Consider the following 17649-nt stretch of genomic DNA (forward strand, 5'->3'; position numbering starts at 1 on the left):
TGCCAAATCTAAGGGAATCGGTTCCAAGTGTTCTGATGAGCATCACTACTGGTTATGAGTATCTATAGAGGCATCAGCTTGCAGCCTAGATTCCAAGATGATTTTTTGATTTGGACTCACCTGCAGAACTCTCAGAAACCAACAGTTCTTGTTATAGGCAGGTGCTGGCTTTCTTCTTTCTAGTTTCTGTTGTGTATGTGCCCCCTCTGGAGAAAATGTGGCTGGTGGGTCTCCTGCCCTGGGCACTGATACAGGCAAGAACAGTACACTGCAACTCTTGGGGAGTTTTCTCTGCACTGAGCAGTCCCCTCTCAGCTAAGTTCTCTCTGAACCTGGGCAGAGAGGCATGGACTGTGGTTCTTAGAATACCGGCAGGTAGCTTCCTCGGGTGTGCACTTACGGGAGCCTTGGCCTAGCATTTGCTTGATGATCTTGTGAGTTTTAGTACTGATGTTTCACTTGTAGTTCTTGGTAGCTGGTGTAATAGTGTGAGAAATTTTGTTTAACCTGGTTTCTGAAATTTCTCAAACTATCAATTAATGCTATTTTGTAATTCTTAATGACCAATGTTAATATTGATAATACTTAGGAAAGTGCCTGTAGCTTGGGTCTTTCAAGCTCTGAATGCTCACTGTTTAACTTGTTTCTCATTAGTTTGTAATGCATTGGCTTATGATAGTATAGATGTGTGTTTTGTCTCCTTCCCATGTGTACCCACTGCCAGAGTCAGTTTAGAGTTAGACTGACCCTGGTGGTATTAGCAGTGGATCTCTGCCATCCAGTGTACTCATGGGCCCCAGTCCCTGGATCTGACTTGTTTGTTCTGGACAGAGGGTATCATCCACACAGTCTGAACTTTTCCAGGCAATAACAGTTGGTCTTCATGTGGCTCTAGGCTTGGTGTACATCTTGCTCTAGCAGTGTGCCTGTAACATACACAGGGTGAAGCGATCTCACACGCAGAGACCATTTTCCTTTTATCAACTGCAGGTCCGCTATCGGCGAGAGCATCTTTCTGCTAGGCAGTCACCCTACTTCCCGTTGTTGGAGGACTTGATGAGAGACGGCAGTGATGGCGCTGCTCTCTTAGCGGTGGTTCACTATTATTGCCCAGAGCAGATGAAACTGGATGGTGAGTGGAGAACGAACGCTTCCCCTGAGTAGACCTGGAAGGGAACAGTGTGCATTTCACATGCAGGAGAAACCCAAGGAATTAGCATGGAGTCCCTGCGTCAGTTGGGATACCACCACTTACCTAGAAATACCCAGAGACCAAATACTAATTCATAATCTGCATCTTACGTGATGTGGAAAGTGCCCACTGTGTATTTGGATAATATGCCATTGTATTTTGTGACTTTACCTCTGTTTCAGAGTGAGTGAGATTTAAAATCCTTCCTTATTTAGAACCTAAGCCAGATAGGGTGGCACTCACCTTTAGTTCCGGCATTTGGTAGGCTATTAGGACCAAGATCAGCCTGGGCTGCATAAATGAGACCCCTGTCAGAAACCAAGGACAAATAACTCTGTAGAACTTTCTGAAGACATGAGAATGAATGGTAGATTCAGTCTGTCTCCTGCCGTGGCCTGATGCCAGAAAAACCTCTTTCTGGGTGCTTGTGACCAGCAGGGGAGGAGGAAAAGTGAACAGTTGTGAAGGGCATGGCACAGGGCTGCCAAGGTGCTGTGGAGCACGAGCTGTCAATGTCCTAAGTCTGGAGTGGGCAGGTAGAAAGCCAGGGGCCCGACCAGTGCCTATGCTGGGACATTGTCTCAGACTTTAGCCCTGGACAGCTTAGGCTGTTGTTATGCTTACTCTAGGCATGGAAGTGCAGATAATAAATTTTTTACAGACACAGAGGTGACTTGAAGGACAGGGAAAGGGGCTGGAGAGAGAGAGATGCTTCAGCGGTTAAGAGCACTGGTTGCTTCTCCAGAGGACCTGGGTTCAATTCCCAGCACCCACATGGCAGCTCACAACTGTCTGTAACTCTAGTTCCAGGGGATCTGAGACCATCATACCAATGCTCATAAAATAGATTTTAAAATTATTAGAAAAAATAAATGGGGGTTGGGGATTTAGCTCAGTGTTAGAGTGCTTGCCTAGCAAGCGCAATGCCCTGGGTTTGGTCCTCAGCTCCAGAAAATAAAAATAAAAATAAAATAAATGTCTAGACAAACAGATGTGGACTAGGTATCGAACAAGTGAACAACTACCGGAACCATAGGACACAGCCTGAAGTGTTCTGTAAGGAAGGCAGATGCCTTACATGTGTATGTCTGAAAGCAAGGAGCTTAGTAATTAGTGAACTAGGTCATTTCAGCGGCTTAAAAAACCTGACACAATCCCAGAGAAAAGTAAAGGGAAGAAAAATGAAGTTTTGTGACTGTAGATTGAACAACTTAATTGTAAGTTCCAGGCTCTAAGGAGCTGGCTAGCCAGAGAAGCAAGACAGTTCACCAGCTAGAATTCTGGAGATGCTTCAGGAAGGTGGAAAGACTTTGGCTAGCAGCCATGCCTGGGGGTGTCTTTGAAAGTCAGTCTGAAGAACAGTGAGAGCCTGGGTCCCCTTTGCTTCCAGCAACACCTCCCATGTCCAAGGCCTGGGGACATGAACACACTTGGGGGAGACCAAGCCTGTAAGTCATGGTCTCAGACTCCAGCTTGGGGCAGGCAGGGGTGAGGTGACCGGAATTCAAGGCTTTTGTGTGAGCTTCTTCCAGTCACCGGTACCAGTAAGCCTTACTTCCTTGCTGGGTTCCACAGGCTTATTTGCGCCACATGCAACTCAGGGAAGAGTCTGCTTGCAGAAACTGGTCTTAAGGACAAGACCCATGGTGGCTGAGGTTTGCCATCAGCTGGCTTCTTGCTTTGCTCACCTATAGCAAAGCCCACTTCCTGCTACTTCCCTCTACACAGTGAAGGGGTGCCCTGACATTTGAGGAAATCCCATGACTGCAGCTATAGTTCAGAATATACAGCAGTAAGAGGCTGGGGACCTAGTTGCCAAGAATGAGTACTGGGAAGGGGCATCTAGAAGACTGCCATACAGTGAGTGTGTCCACATTAGGTTCCATAGAGCTCGGAGGAAGTGTGCATTTTGGTGTCTGAAGTCTAAGAGTCTATTAAAGAGTTAGATGGCCGGGCGGTGGTGGCGCATGCCTGTAATCCCTGCACTTGGGAGGCAGAGGCAGGTGGATCTCTGTGAGTTCGAGGCCAGCCTGGTCTACAGAGTTAATCCAGGACAGGCTCCAAAGCTACAGAGAAACCCTGTCTCGAAAAACAAAACAAAAAACAAAACAAAACAACAAAAAAAGAGTTAGATGGCCGTGTAGGAAAAAAGAATCTCCCAGAAAATAGGGATTAGGGGGTGGGGAGCAAAGGCATGGAAGTAAAGGAGAAACTAGAAAAATGAGATCTATGTAGGAGGAACTAACAGAATAGAGAGGAATTAGCCAAGGGAAGTGTAGATGCCCATGGATGAACATAGGCAAATTTCCAGAATCCACTGGATGTGTCTAGTTGAAGGACTGCGGTGTTAGACACACTAGGAAATAACTGTGGGAAGACAAAGCAGGGAACAAAGTAGGGAACTGTATGACAGCAGCAGATCCCTCAGCCAAGTCCTGGAAGCAGCACAGCCTGCTCTTTCTAACCCTCCTGCCTCTGCACTCCAGGTGAGAGTCCAGCAGAGAGGCTACATAGAACACTTCATTATCTTTGTAGAGTTTAAAAGACATTGTATCTTGTTGAAATAAAAATGAAAAAGTAAGCTAGGCAGTGGTGGTGCAGGCAATCCCAGCAATCGGGAGACAGAGACAGGCGGATCTCTGAGTTCGAAGCCAGACTGGTCTACAGATTGAGTTCCAGGACAGCCAGTGCTGTTACACACACACACACACACACACACACACACACACACACACGCACACATACACACCTGTCTCAAAAAAGCAAAACAACAACAAAAAAATTAAAAAGTAAATTTAGCAGTAAAATAACAAAGTAGAAACATTTTAAATGTTTTGAAGAGAAACTAAAACTAAAAGCTGTTCTTTTGACAGATCAATAAAATAGATCGTTTTCTGGACTGATGAGTCAATAAAACAGGGCAAAATAAAGAATACAGAAAACAAAATGACATAAATTCAGGTCTAGTAGACATCAAATACAAATATGAAGAGTATTTCTATGCTGTGTATGTTCACAGTGTTATGTGACACAGACAGTTCTGTATTGGAGGAAAAGGAATGGGAGAGCTAGAGACTTATAACTACAAGACAGATGGACTCAGACATGAAGAAGTACATACATCCTTGTGGGATGACTTTTTGTGAGAACTTTTTACTGGGGCATTTACCAGACTTTTAAGGAATTGACAGTTTCTATGGTTTATAAATTGTGTCAAAGAATAAGGAAGATGGGATGCTCCTGGTCTTTGTATAAGAGGATTATCCCTGACACACTGGGAAGAGACCCCCAGAAGACAGTTAAGGCCGTTTGAAACCTTGTGTAAAATGTTGGAAGACAAGACTTTTGGACCTACTTTTACCCAACTGGCTTAGTAGGTGCAGTTCCTGGCCTGCCAGTTATGTTATTTTACCTGGTAGTGGCTGTGGTCTCTAGGCTGCCACAGCTGGGGACCAAAGTATGGGCAGGAATAGTCCTTTGTGTCCTGTAGGTTGACTGGGACAGAAGGCCTGGAGGACGAACCCTGTTGATAGCCCAGGAAGTCCTAAACTTTTCTGTAGTTCTTGGAAGAGGCTTCACATTCTTAGATGTGGAGAGAGTGTATCCCAAAAATGACAATTTCTTAACTGTTCTCTAAATATATTGCCAGTCCAGTAAATACTTTTGTTTTTTACTAAGATTGGCAGACAACGTGGGCAAAGTTGTCGCATTTTATTTTGGCATAAATTTAATATGTAACAGACAGCTCAAGGAATTTGTTTTTTAAATCTAACCTTCCCAGGGTACTAGTTCTCACGTTTCTGTTTGGAGTAGATTAGGGAACAGAGGCTTTCCTGGCAGTGCTGGTGTGTTTATGCTCAGGGATGTCCTGAGGCACACTATTTGAGACCTTGTCCAGGCTGGCCACTTGTCCCAGCAAGGTCCTGTCACCCTGCACCACTGTTTTCAGTTGTCAGGCCTTGAAGTCTCCTGAAGCCACAGGGTAGCCTTTGCCTTCTTCATTTTCAGGCTCTTGAGTTGGTCCATTGGCCTTTGGTTGGTTGGTTGGTTGGTTGGTTTGGTGTTTCCTTATGATGTGTCTGCCTCAGACTACAGTGTACATCCTGGCATCCATGCCCACTGTGCTCTTGGTCAAGATGGTGTGTGCTGGCCTCTAATCTGGATCCCTCAGGAGAAGTGGTTTATGCTTCATGAGTAGCTGACTGCTTTGTGGGGAGGCCTTTGGATTCTGGGCCTTCATTCATCATCTCCCTCCTCATTCGATTTTCACCACTGGAGTTTCTAACCTCATTTCCTGTTTCTGTTTCTTAGCTGGCATTCTGCAGTGTCTTCTCCCTGCCAGCACATTTGTCTGTTGATTCATGGATTGAACTCTCATTACAATCTTATCACCTTAATAGCTTATGTTAGATTCCATTTCTCTCATCATACTTATTGCTTAAATTTTCACAGATTTTAGTTGCATTAATTTTGAAGAATAAGAACATGGGGTCCTTGTTCTACAGCTGTTAGATTTTGTTTGATTTCCCACTGTCTGGAACTGTGGCTTTGGCCCAGGACAGTCACTTGGAGTACATAACAGCACACAAACTATAGAAAAGAGACGTTCAGTAGAGAGCTGTGTATTGAGGGTCCACATACCTTAGAGGGCAGGGAGGACTGGGCAATCAGGATATTGTGCCAAATAGTATTTCATGACCAGGTGACACTACTTCACTTGATGTTGACACACCCTGTTCTTGGACTAATGACCTAGACTGGAAAACAGCATTTGAGATCTTTGAAAAAGATTTTGTCTTATTTTTGTACTTGAGTATGCTGGATGAGTACTCTCTGCCTGCCTGCCCTGCCCCCCTTTTCTTTTTTCTTTTTCTTTTTCTTTCTTTCTTTTTTTTTTTAAGGTGGCACATATTCAGAGGTTCGTATTGTCTCATGATCCTATAACTGCTGTGTACTGGCTCCTACTAAGGAGCACCTGGACAAACACTGGAGGCCCTTTCTCAGGGGTCCTTATTTACTGCCTGTACCGCATTTCCCAGCAGAGGGTCTGCTCCTAAATTTTCAACCTGAGAGGTTGGAAGGGTCCTCACCTTTTCATAGAGGAGGCATGTACTATGTGTCGTCTTGATTTGGAGAATTAGAAACCTCACTTGACAACTGTAATTTTGTGCATATCCTGGCCCCTACCCTTTGCAAATATGAAATTAACCTCAGGCAGAGTTTCTGCTTGCTAAAGGAAGTCCAAACATTTCCTTAAAATCATTTTAATATTATTGATATATGTGGGTGTTGGTGTGGTGGTGTAGATGTGGAGGTGAAAGGACGTCTTTGTGGACTTGGTTTTTTCTACCTTTCTGTGAGTCCTGGGGAGTGAACTCAGGCTGTTGGGATCACAGGGCAAGAGCCTTTACCTGTCGAGCCATCTTGTGGACCCAGAAACACTCTCTAGAAGGTGATGTCCACTGTTCATCTTTTGCCTGCCCTCGTGCTGGGGATGAAGCCCAGTGCCTCGCACACGCCAGGCAAGCGCTCTGCTACTAAACTCCAGCTGCAGCCTGCCACGATCATTTTAGGAATCCAGTCTCGAACTCTCATAGGATTCATTTTATAAATACGGGTTCTGGAGATTTTCCATATTTTCTTTCTGTGTTTAATGTCACCTGTGAAACGTACTGTCTTTTAAAATCCCGTAATGTTGCTTACTTTATCACCACCCCTTCCACGTAGAGTATCAGTTCAGAATTGTGTATCTACACACACTCTTGTGAGCAGAATATGCCTATTGTAACACAGTCTACCTGACTGATTCTACTAGATATTTGCCTGAAGGAGGTGCCGTCAATGGCCGACAGCCTGTATAACATCCGGCTTCTGAGGGAGTTTTCTAATGAGCATCTGAACAAGTGTTTCTATCTCACCCTGGAGGATATGCTGTACGCTCCCCTCGTGCTGAAGGTAAAGCTGCCATCAGACATGTACTTAAAGCCAGCTGCCTATGAGCAGGTACTTACTGTGCCTGGGTTGTCGTGTGTTTCGTTTTAGCCGAACGTTATGGTTTTTATTGCTGAGCTCTTCTGGTGGTTTGAGAACGTCAAACCAGATTTCGTTCAGCCCCGAGATATTCAAGAGCTGAAGGATGGTGAGTAGCAACTGAATGGTCATAGTCCTTTTCTTGAAAGCCCAAAGGATTGAGGCAGCCCATATATCTGTAAAGGCCAAGGTGTCCTGTCTGCCAATGCTTGGGCAGGCCAAAAGCCCAAGCTTGCCTTTTTTGTCTGTTCATGTTCTAGTCTGTGCTGTTTTTCAATTTGATATTTGTAACAGTCTTTGAGGGTCAGCCGATGGCCTCACCTGTTAAAACCGATTTTGAGAAGTTTGGTTTCAAGTAAAAGCTGAGTTGTTTTCATGGTTATAAAAGCTATAGGTTCTCTGTTTCTGGCTGATACTGTCATTATAAATAATAGATATATTTCTGTAAAATTGCTGTTTCTGTAGCTAAAACAGTGTTACAGCAGAAGAGCAGCCGACCTCCTGTCCCGATTTCCAACGCAACCAAACGCAGTTTCCTGGGTAGTCCCGCTGACCTGGCACCACCCACTCAACCTCTCCCTGAAGGCAGCCATCGGTACCACCTCCACTCAGAAGAGCCTGAGTGTCTGTGAGTCTGTCGTATAGCTTTGGGGCCAGCTGACCATCCTGTTTCCTTTTTACGTAGTAGCCTGAGCAATCAAAACTCTCTCTTAATATAGGGAATGCAGAAAGTACCGCTCCTGCAGCTGTCTGTCCTCCGGACTGTTCCTTGTCACTTAGTCTTCTCTCTGGAGGCCAGGAGTCTGGAAGCCTCTTAGTTGCAAGGTTTTTAAATAAGAGTATTTATGTAATATAATAATCAATACAATTTAAATACATCAAACTGTAGTATAGAAAGGAGATTTCTCCATCACCTCGTCACAGTGAATTACAGCTTCACAAGTGGTCTCTTGGGGAAGAGACTGAGGAATAGTCCAGATTTGCTCTGAAATGTAGTCTGATAGAATTTAAGAATGAAGGATGCTCATCTGTAAGCAATACTCGTTCATTTGCTTCAGTGAGCAATGGATTTGACAATGGGACAGTAAATGGAACTCTTGAGTGTTTTTTGAGAACTGATTTTTGTCATTAAGACCTAGAATTCAGCTGACTGGATCCAGATGGATTGGCTACAACCAGGTCCTTGGACATGTGGGATGAAGATGAGAGAGCTCGTCTTGGAGGGGTTTTGAGCTTTTTGTGTGGGAGGAGGCCTGTGTCTGGCTTAGCTGAGAGAATATTTTAAAATAAAAACATAGTTTTGAAATATGGAGAGCGAATTGAGATTTAAGGTTAAAACAATACTCAGAAGTGATTTTGAATGGCACATGCAGCTGAATGGCTGGTTAGATGCATGTTGGAAAGGACCTCAGCTTTCTCAGGTCGACACTAAGCATGCTAGAGGGTTGAGCCAGGAAGGGGGTGTTCAGAAGGCCACAAAGCATGTCAGGTGGTTGCTGGGAGTGTTTAAGGGCTGAGACTCACTGACAGGATCAGATCCTTGGAGCAGAAATGGAACGCTGTGTGTGGCTCAGAGCCCATGGATAAAGATGGTAGCATCTCAAGGGCAGAGCTTCACAGCCACATGGCTCCTTCTGTGGGTACCTGAGCATTCTTGCCACAGTCTTTGCATCCAATCCCTGTACTGGATCTTTGTGGTCAGATCTAGTACATGTAATATGTATGTGTGCATGGAAGTTGGTTAAAGCAGCATTGATAGCCCATGTGTAACAGTGGCTGTGAAGGCTTTCTCATTCATCAGACTCTTCCCTTGAATAGCTGTGCACTGTTGCACATCCTGGCTCTGTTCTATTTGGGTTTCACTGGTCCTTGTGCTGTGAGTGGCTATAGGTTTTGTAACCTTTACTCTGCCAGGGCTGGTGGGAGTCTCTCCCTGCCCTCTGCTGGGCTCCTCTGGCTTCACTGTGCCTTCCACCTTTTCTGTGTGGTTTCCCCCTTTGTCTCCTCTGTCTCTGAAGGACCTTTCCCTGTCTTTGTCCCTTTGGGCTTAACCAGAGTAGCTATAGCCCAGGGTGTTGAATGCCCCTGTTCCTGCCCACACTTTCTTACTGTCCCTTGGCCAAGTTCTTCTCCAAAGTGCAATGGCAAACTAGCTGCCCTGCAGGGTAAGTGTGCTTCCTGTTGGGCAGTAATGCCAGCCCCCAGGGATGTCAGGCTGCTGCAGCTGCACTGAGCAGTGCTCACTTGGTCCGCACCTGCGCTGCACCTGTTGGTCTCACGTGAGTGAGTGTCCTTCCGGCCACAGCCGTGAGTCTTCTTTTGCTCACGCTGTCACAGAAGAAGTAGAAAAGGTGTGAATGATTATGGGTTTTTTGTGGCTGTTTCCATATTGGCCTGTAAAATGTGTGAGTGCCCTTCTAGTCCATGTAGGGCTCATGTTCAGGTTGTTCTCAGCATTTTCAGTCAGTTTGATATAGTGGAATCATCTTTGTGGTCCTTTAAACTTCTTATGTTTGTGTTTTTGAGCTAGGGTCTCACTATATAGCCTGGGATGGCTTGGAACTTGCTGTGTAGACCAGGCTGGCCTTGAATTCAGAGATCCCACTGTCTCTGTCTCCCAAGTGCTGGGATTAAAGTTGTGTGCCACCACCTTCTTGCTTGTGAGTATGACATTTCCATACTTACATATCGTGCATTGTTCTTGCCCCACCCCACCCCCTTGCCAGTCCCTTTTGTATTGGCCCCTTGGGTTTTTTTGTGTCATATGCTACAAGCAGAAGTTGTACAATCTCTGTTTGCAGCTTTGGGATTTGTGAACGCTTGTGTTTGTGCACATGTGTGCACCTGTATGTGGATGCCAGAGGTGGATGTTGGCGTCTTCTTGGTCACACTCCACCTTACCTTTTGAGATAGCCCAGAGCTCACTGATTTGGCTAGACTAGATGGTGAGCAGTCCTTTCCAGTGCAAGGATTGCAGATACATGTTGCTCAGCCTGGCTTCCTTATGTTGGTGCTGGCAGGTGAGCTCAGGTCCTCCTTATTTATGTTTGCATGGCAAACACTTTACCAACTGAGCTGTCTCTCCAGTCCAATTTTGAGATTTTTATCTCAAATTCAAAACTTTGTTGGTTTTTTTTCAGTTTAGTTTTATGGAAAATATTTCCCTAGAGAAGCCTGCTGATTGCTCCCAGCTTGGTACAAGTTTATAATGCTTTCTGTTACTTATATGCCTTTGCTTTTTACTTTTACATTGATTGATTGGTTGGTTGGCTGTGTGTGCTGCATACATGTGTGTGTTTGTGCATGTGTGTATTTATGGTTACACATATACCATGGTATCCATGTGGAAGTCAGAACTTGTAGGAGTAAGTTCTCCATCTACTATGTAGAACCTAGCCATAGAATTTAGGCTGTCAGGTTTTCTCTGCCAGTGCCCCTCTCTGCTGAGCCATCTCACCATCCTCTGCCTTTGCTTTTGAACTTGAAGTTTGGCAAACTCATTATTTTCTCTGAATTATTTTTATTTAGTGGGAAAGGAGCTTCCACATTTAGTCCATCGCATCCTTTGTTGCCACTGAGGCAGAAACAGCAAAAGGTGTCACAGGCAGAGGACATCCCTGGTGAGAGCATGATTCTCTTCTATTTTTCCTTTTGTTACTTTTCTTTGTTACTGTAGTAAAATAACATTCCTCAATATTGAATGATCTTAATCTAATGTACCTTTTTTAGTTAATAACAGCAGGATAATATTTTTTCTGGTTTTTTTTTTTTTTAAAGGTTTATTTTTGTATGTATGAGTGCTCTGCCTTCATTTATACCTGCATGCTGGAAAAGAGCATCATGTCCCATTATAGATGGTTGTGAGCCACCATGTGGTTGCGGGGCATTGAACTCAGGACCTTTGGAAGAGCAGCCAGTGCTCTTAACCACTAACCATCTCTCCAGCCCTAGCAAGATAAATTTTAATTTGTACTGATAGAGCTTAGAATTTATAGTCTTGTGGTATAAATGTCATTTCAAATCTGGTAAGTTCTGTGCAGCATGGCAGGTGTCCCAAGCGTTCTGCACCAACTACACTGTACTTCACTTATTGGAGCTGCTGGAAGTTGTACTCTTCTGGTTATCTGCTTTCCTGAGTAGTGTTGTGGGTTGAGTTAGGATTCATTACCCAGAGAAATGGCTATTACACTAAAAGAACTTCAAGTGGTACAGAGTTGGTTACTTAACATTGAATGTGCTTATACCCTCCAAACTACAGATCAGCGACACAGATCGAATTCTTTAACTCGGGTTGATGGTCAGCCCCGAGGTGCAGCAGTAGCATGGCCAGATAAAAAAAACAGGTGAGTAACTTGGAACTGTTTCTATTTAGGTGCTCATTAGACTAAGCAATGGGTCTCCAGATGTGTTCCAGGGACCCGTAAAGACTGGCCAGGCTGTTCGGGGAGCTGGCAGCCAGTGTTTGCATAGCAGTTCCAGCATCAGCTTGCTCTCCTCTATGCTCGTCCTCCCCTATGAGCCACTGAGTACTTGCCAAGTGACTGTGTGGTTTGTGGTGTCCAGCAGAGGTGATGTCAGGGTCTACAGGTGTCAGGTCTCTAATAGCAGCAGTACCACCTACGCTGTATATGTCCTTCTTGTCATTTGTAGTGTGCTAAATACAGCAAATCAAGGCTTAAAGGACATATGAAGGTGTGCTGGGAGCAAAATGTTTTTGAGTCATTCACTTGAAGTTCCCTCTGGCGCTCTTTTGCCCAGAACATTTATGCAACATTTCTACATGGAAGATTGGCCCTCTCTCTCTCCAGACCTTGAGCTCCTCTCTGACTTTTGAACAGTGGGTTTCTCCTCTTGTTTCAGGCCTGTGTCCCAGCCAACACCCTTTGCTCTCCATCACACTGCCAGTTGTGATGTGGACCCCAGCTCTGGTGACAGTGTCAGCTTGGCCCGCTCTATCAGTAAAGATAGCTTGGCATCCAACATTATCCACCTGACCCCACAGAACCAACCCCATCCTTCAGCTGGAAAGACCAATGGGAAAAGCCTCCTGAGCAATGTCAACATTGAGGATGAGGAGGAAGAACTTGTGGCTATCATCAGGACAGATGTGTCTCCCCATTCCCCAGAAGTCTCCAGGACCTCACCTCAGGCCCCAGGCCTGGTGGCAAGTGTCAGGTCTCCCCAGAGACAGATTGACACTTTGGAGAGTAAGCCTGACAGTTTTTACTTAGAGCCCCTGATGCCAGCAGTACTTCGGCCAGCCAAAGAGAAGCAGATCATCACTAAGGAAGATGAGCGTGGAGAAGGGAGGCCAAGGACCATCATGGCGAAGAGGCCCAGTGAGGGCTCCCAGCCTCTGGTACGGAAGAAAGTGACTGGTAGCCATGGCAGTCGTGACCTGAACAGGACTTTCACCCCAATTCCTTGTTCAGAATTTGCTGCAAGTATTGATCCTACAGAGGTAGGACCAGAGTCAGCAGAAGCTGCAGGAGAAGGGCAACCTCTAGCCATGGGTAGATTTGATCCATTACCTCAGGGGCAGGCTGCTGATGGCTTCTTCCTCCATGTAGGCAGGCCTGAGGAAGATGAGGGGAGGTGGTATGTTGGTTCACAGAGTCCCAGCTCCCACGACTCAGAACCCTGGACTATCCTGAGGCAGGACTCTGACTCCGATGTGGTAGATGTAGAGGATGCAGAGCAGGATTTCATTGGTGAGGGCCATCCTATGGTTATCCCCAGATACGCTGGTGAGGAGGAATCGGCTAAACTACAAGAGGATATGAAGGTAAAGGAACACGAAGACAAGGATGATGCCAGTGGCCGCTCAAGCCCATGTCTGAGCACGACCTCTCAGCTCAGCAGCATGTCCATGGCAAGTGGAAGTGTGAAGATGACCAGCTTTGCCGAAAGGAAGCTCCAGCGGCTCAACAGCTGTGAGACCAAGTCCAGCACCAGCAGCTCCCAGAAGACCACCCCAGATGCATCTGAAAGCTGCCCGGCCCCTCTGACGACATGGCGCCAGAAGAGGGAGCAGAGCCCTGGCAGGCACAGCAAGGACCCTGCCAGTCTTCTGGCTTCTGAGCTGGTGCAGCTGCACATGCAGCTGGAGGAGAAGCGCAGGGCCATTGAAGCCCAGAAGAAAAAGATGGAGGCGCTGTCTGCACGGCAGCGGCTGAAACTGGGCAAGGCAGCCTTTCTGCATGTGGTGAAGAAGGGGAAGGCTGATGGTGCCCCACAGCCTCTGAGGCCCGAACACTTCACTAAGGAGTTCACACAGCACAACGGGGAGGACTTGGATGATGGCACTTGTAAAGCTGAAGGGTTCCTTGTCAAAGAAGATCAGAGAGATCTCAGTGAGTCTCAGGATGTGGCGTTTGTACAGCTACATAAATCCAGGGACCCGGCTTCTCTGCATGATGGAGAGAAGCACAGAGTGATTTCTGCTGCTCTCTTAGAGGACAGTGTTGGCGAGGTAGATGTGAATGAGTGTGACCTGTCTATTGAAAAGCTGAATGAGACCATCAGTACGCTGCAACAGGCTATACTGAAGATCTCCCAGCAGCAGGAGCAACTTCTCATGAAGTCCCCCACAGTGCCAACCCCAGGCGCTAAAAATAACTGCCAGGACCAAAAGGTAAAGGCCCCAGTCCACTTTGTTGAGCCACTCTCTCCAACTGGTGTGCCTGGCCACCGCAAACCCCCACGGCTTGGCCAGGGCCGGAACTCCCGTCCGGGAAGGCCAGCTGAACTGAAGGTTCCAAAAGACAGGCAGCAGGGTTGTTCCCGGAGCAAAACACCAACACCCAGTATGGAGACACTTTCACATCCTCGGTCTTTGCCCCCAAACACCCATCCACGGTCACCCTGCGACCCAGGTGGGGAACCCCCTGAGAAGAGTCTCTTTGACAGTTATAGGCTCCATGATGAGAGCAACCATCGGACATTTGTCCCATCCTCTTGCAAAGATGCAAACATTGTATCAGAACAGATGAACTTTAAGGAGGGTCTGGAGACAAGTGTCAAAGAGGCAGGGCTGAGCTCCTCTGCCATCGCAGGCAAAGAACACGCACTTATGGAAGAGCCGCTGAGGAGCAAGGCCAGCCTCATTGAGGTGGACCTCTCTGACCTGAAGGCCCCGGATGAGGATGGAGAGGTGGTTGGCCATGAAAGCTCGGTGGAGCTTGGCGGAGATGGCGACCAGAAACCTGGGGTTGGTTTCTTCTTCAAGGTGAGTGGGGTGGTAGTGTGTGAAATGGTCATGAGGTGTGCTCACATCACTTTGGGTATGAGGATGTCTCAAGAACTTCTGTTCTACACCAGTTCCATAAAAAACCAGGGAAGAAACATGCTTGACTTCATGGGCTACAGAAACCTCCATCCTCAGGGTGGAGGGTGGACCCAGTCTGATGTAGTCACAGGCAGCACATCCTAGAACCTGATAATTTTCATGAATCATGAAGTACTTGATTCTCAGATGACTTTTTGGTCTTTTAAAATTGTAAAAAGTGCTCAGAACTTGAAGACTGTACAAAGATATCCAGGCCAGACATGACCTGCATGCTGCAGTTTTCCCATCCCAATACAGAAACCTGGCCACAGAGAAGCTTTAGAAATATCTCTGTTTCTCCATCCTGCACTTTCTCAGAGAAAAGTATGGATCTGGGGTGTCTCTTCTGTTCTGACCATTTCTGTTTCCTCCTGACTACCACATGGCATAGTCTCAGCCTTATAAGATGCACATTTTATTGACATGTGTGGTGTGTGTGTGTGTGTGTGTGTGTGTGTGTGTGTGTGTGTGTGAGAGAGAGAGAGAGAGACAGACAGACAGACAGACAGACAGACACAGAGAGAGAAAGCGCAAGAGAGTGAGCGAGCACCAGAGCCTGAGGTTGGCATTGGGTGTCTTCCTTGCTTGCTCTCCACCTTATGTATTAGATGAGACTGATGTGTTCAGGGTGATATGGCCATAGACCCTTATATATTGGGGCAAGGTGTCTTTTGGTTTTTTCGAGACAGGGTTTCTCTGTGTAGCTTTGCACCTTTCCTGAAACTCGCTTTGTAGCCCAGGCTGGCCTCGAACTCACAGAGATCCACCTTCCTCTGCCTCCCAAGTGCTGGAATTAAAGGCGTGCGCCACCACCGCCCGGCAAGGTATCTTACAGAGCCCCAGAGCTTACCATTTCAGTTAGCCTAGCTGGCTAGTTGCTCCACAGATTCCTTATCTCTACTTCTCACGTACTGGGATTATAGGCAGACTGTCTTTCCTGCCTAACTTTTTTGTGGCTTCTGAGGATCTGAACTCAGGTCCTCATGCTTGCCCAGCAAACATTTTCTCTGCTGAGCCATCTCCTCATTCCCATTTGAACTTTGTATGGTATGAGTGCAGTCACATTGGTGTTAGCTCAGTTTGTGGAGAAATGTATGGTTTTGCAGGGAAACCGAATTTGTTGCAGGGCATGTGGAAGGTCATCTAACCGAGGCTATTTTGATGGCTTGGACTTTTTTCTACTGTGTCACAGTGTATGATCAGCTCATTCGTTACTTAAAGAGTCAGGGCCTGGTGGTGCATGGCTTTGGCAAGCAGAGCAGACAGATCGCTGAGTCTGAGGCCAGCTTGGTCCGCATAGGGAGTTCTAGGACATTCAGGGTTACATGGACCCTGTCTCACCCTCTTTCCCAAAAATGCCAGGTTGTCTAAGTGTATGTTGAAGTTCATACTTGATCAAGGTACGGCTAGGTTGGGTAGTTTACAGAGTTTCTTGTACTGTCACTGACTACAAAGTGATGGGGTTTTGTAGGATGAACAGAAGGCAGAAGATGAGCTTGCTAAGAAGAGGGCAGCCTTCCTTCTGAAACAGCAGCGCAAGGCCGAAGAGGCTCGTGCACGCAAGCAGCAGCTGGAGGCCGAAGTGGAACTCAAGCGAGATGAAGCCCGGTAACCTCTTCCTCAGCAGCCTCCAGCTCTGTCTAGTGGAAGAGCAGAGCTGTCCATCCAGATGGCGGGCAGGGCCAGGCTGACACACCCCAATTGGGGGTGGCATCTCACCGCCACTTCACCGATTCCTCACCCCTGCTGATAGCACTTTAGCATTTCCTGGCCACCACAGTACTCATCTGTGCAGGTCTCATGTCAGACCCTTCCTTGGGTGATCCTTCGTTTCCATAGCACCCTGGGAGTCCTGTGCTTTCCTTCCCCATGGCAATGATGAGGCTAGCAGTATGTAGCACAGGAAGTGAGTTGCCTTGGTCCCAGCACTCTCCAGAGTTTCCCAGGGGACTCAGTCCCACCCTGCTCCTTTCACCAGTGCCTTTTGCTCCTAACTCCCACAACTCTAGTAGTCTGCAGAGAAGCACCCTGGGGAGGGCTGCAGGGGGTGGGGCTGGTAGACTTGTCCCTAGGAAGAGTGCCTCTGACCCAGTCCTTTGTGAATCCATTTTGTTCTCAGGCGTAAGGCTGAAGAGGATCGGCTACGGAAGGAGGAGGAGAAGGCTCGGCGAGAGCTTATTAAACAAGAATACTTACGGAGGAAGCAGCAGCAGGCCTTGGAGGAGCAAGGACTTGGCAAGCCTAAATCGAAGCCTAAAAAGCCTCGGCCAAAGTCAGTTCACCGAGAAGAGTCCTGCAGTGACTCTGGAACCAAGTGTTCTTCCACCCGTAAGCAGCCTCATCCAGCCCCCATGCTGCACTTGGTGTTTAGTGCTGGGCTTGTTTAGCTCACTGTAATTTCTCAGGACTTGTGTGAAGTGGGCAGGGTAAACAGGCTTGAGAAATTGAGACTGAATGTGATGATGCTTTGAGATGGCAAGGGGCGTCCAGGGTTTGGGCCAGAGAGTTGGCTGGGTTTGGCAGAGGGAAGCTCCTTGTCACAGTGAGTTTCGGCATTAGGGAAGGGCCTGGTAAAGCTCTTCATAGTTTGCTGGTTTCTTGTCCCTGCAGCTGATAACTTGAGCCGCACTCACTCTGGCTCCAGCTTATCCTTGGCGTCTGCAGCAACAACAGAGCCTGAGAGCATTCATTCAGGGGGGACACCTTCTCACCGGTAAGGAAGCTATGGGCATCTCAGTGCACTTTCCAAGAGGGAGAGACCCTTCCAGATCAAAGCTGAAGGAGAGGTCTTTTATAACCAATTCTGCAGTGTTTAGGGGAAACTCAGCCTACCCCTACCAGAGCTCATCAGCTTCTGTGACATCTTCCCTCAGTCTTTACCCTTGACCTCTTGTCAGATGCACACATTTTTGTTGCACACATTTGTAAGTGTAGGGTGACACCTAGCCCCATCGCCCACATACTTCAGTGTGTATCTCAACATCATACTTGTCAAACAATCATTTTTTCTGATCCCCAATCTGTCTAGTCATCTGTTATCTGTTCCCCCATAACTAACACCCTGACAACTGTTGCCTACCCTGGATCTGTTGAAATGCTG

The 17649-nt window shown here is 46.9% G+C and overlaps 1 protein-coding gene across 3 annotated transcripts in view; it reads left to right on the plus strand.

Moving 5' to 3' along the window:
- Window positions 1-17649, plus strand: part of Camsap1 (calmodulin regulated spectrin associated protein 1) — a 70092-nt gene that overhangs the window by 38721 nt on the left and 13722 nt on the right. For 2 of the 3 annotated variants that reach the window (XM_036183924.1, XM_036183925.1), the window contains 10 exons: window positions 991-1132; window positions 7008-7147; window positions 7235-7331; window positions 7688-7850; window positions 10751-10842; window positions 11481-11565; window positions 12083-14450; window positions 16021-16157; window positions 16669-16877; window positions 17160-17262. In XM_036183924.1, coding sequence (XP_036039817.1) covers window positions 991-1132; window positions 7008-7147; window positions 7235-7331; window positions 7688-7850; window positions 10751-10842; window positions 11481-11565; window positions 12083-14450; window positions 16021-16157; window positions 16669-16877; window positions 17160-17262 — 3536 coding nt within the window. The remainder of the gene's footprint in view (window positions 1-990; window positions 1133-7007; window positions 7148-7234; window positions 7332-7687; window positions 7851-10750; window positions 10843-11480; window positions 11566-12082; window positions 14451-16020; window positions 16158-16668; window positions 16878-17159; window positions 17263-17649) is intronic. The other variant, XM_036183926.1, reaches the window with a different exon arrangement.

Source organism: Onychomys torridus, chromosome 4 (genome assembly GCF_903995425.1).
Source record: "Onychomys torridus chromosome 4, mOncTor1.1, whole genome shotgun sequence".
Taxonomy (NCBI): Eukaryota; Metazoa; Chordata; class Mammalia; order Rodentia; family Cricetidae; genus Onychomys; species Onychomys torridus.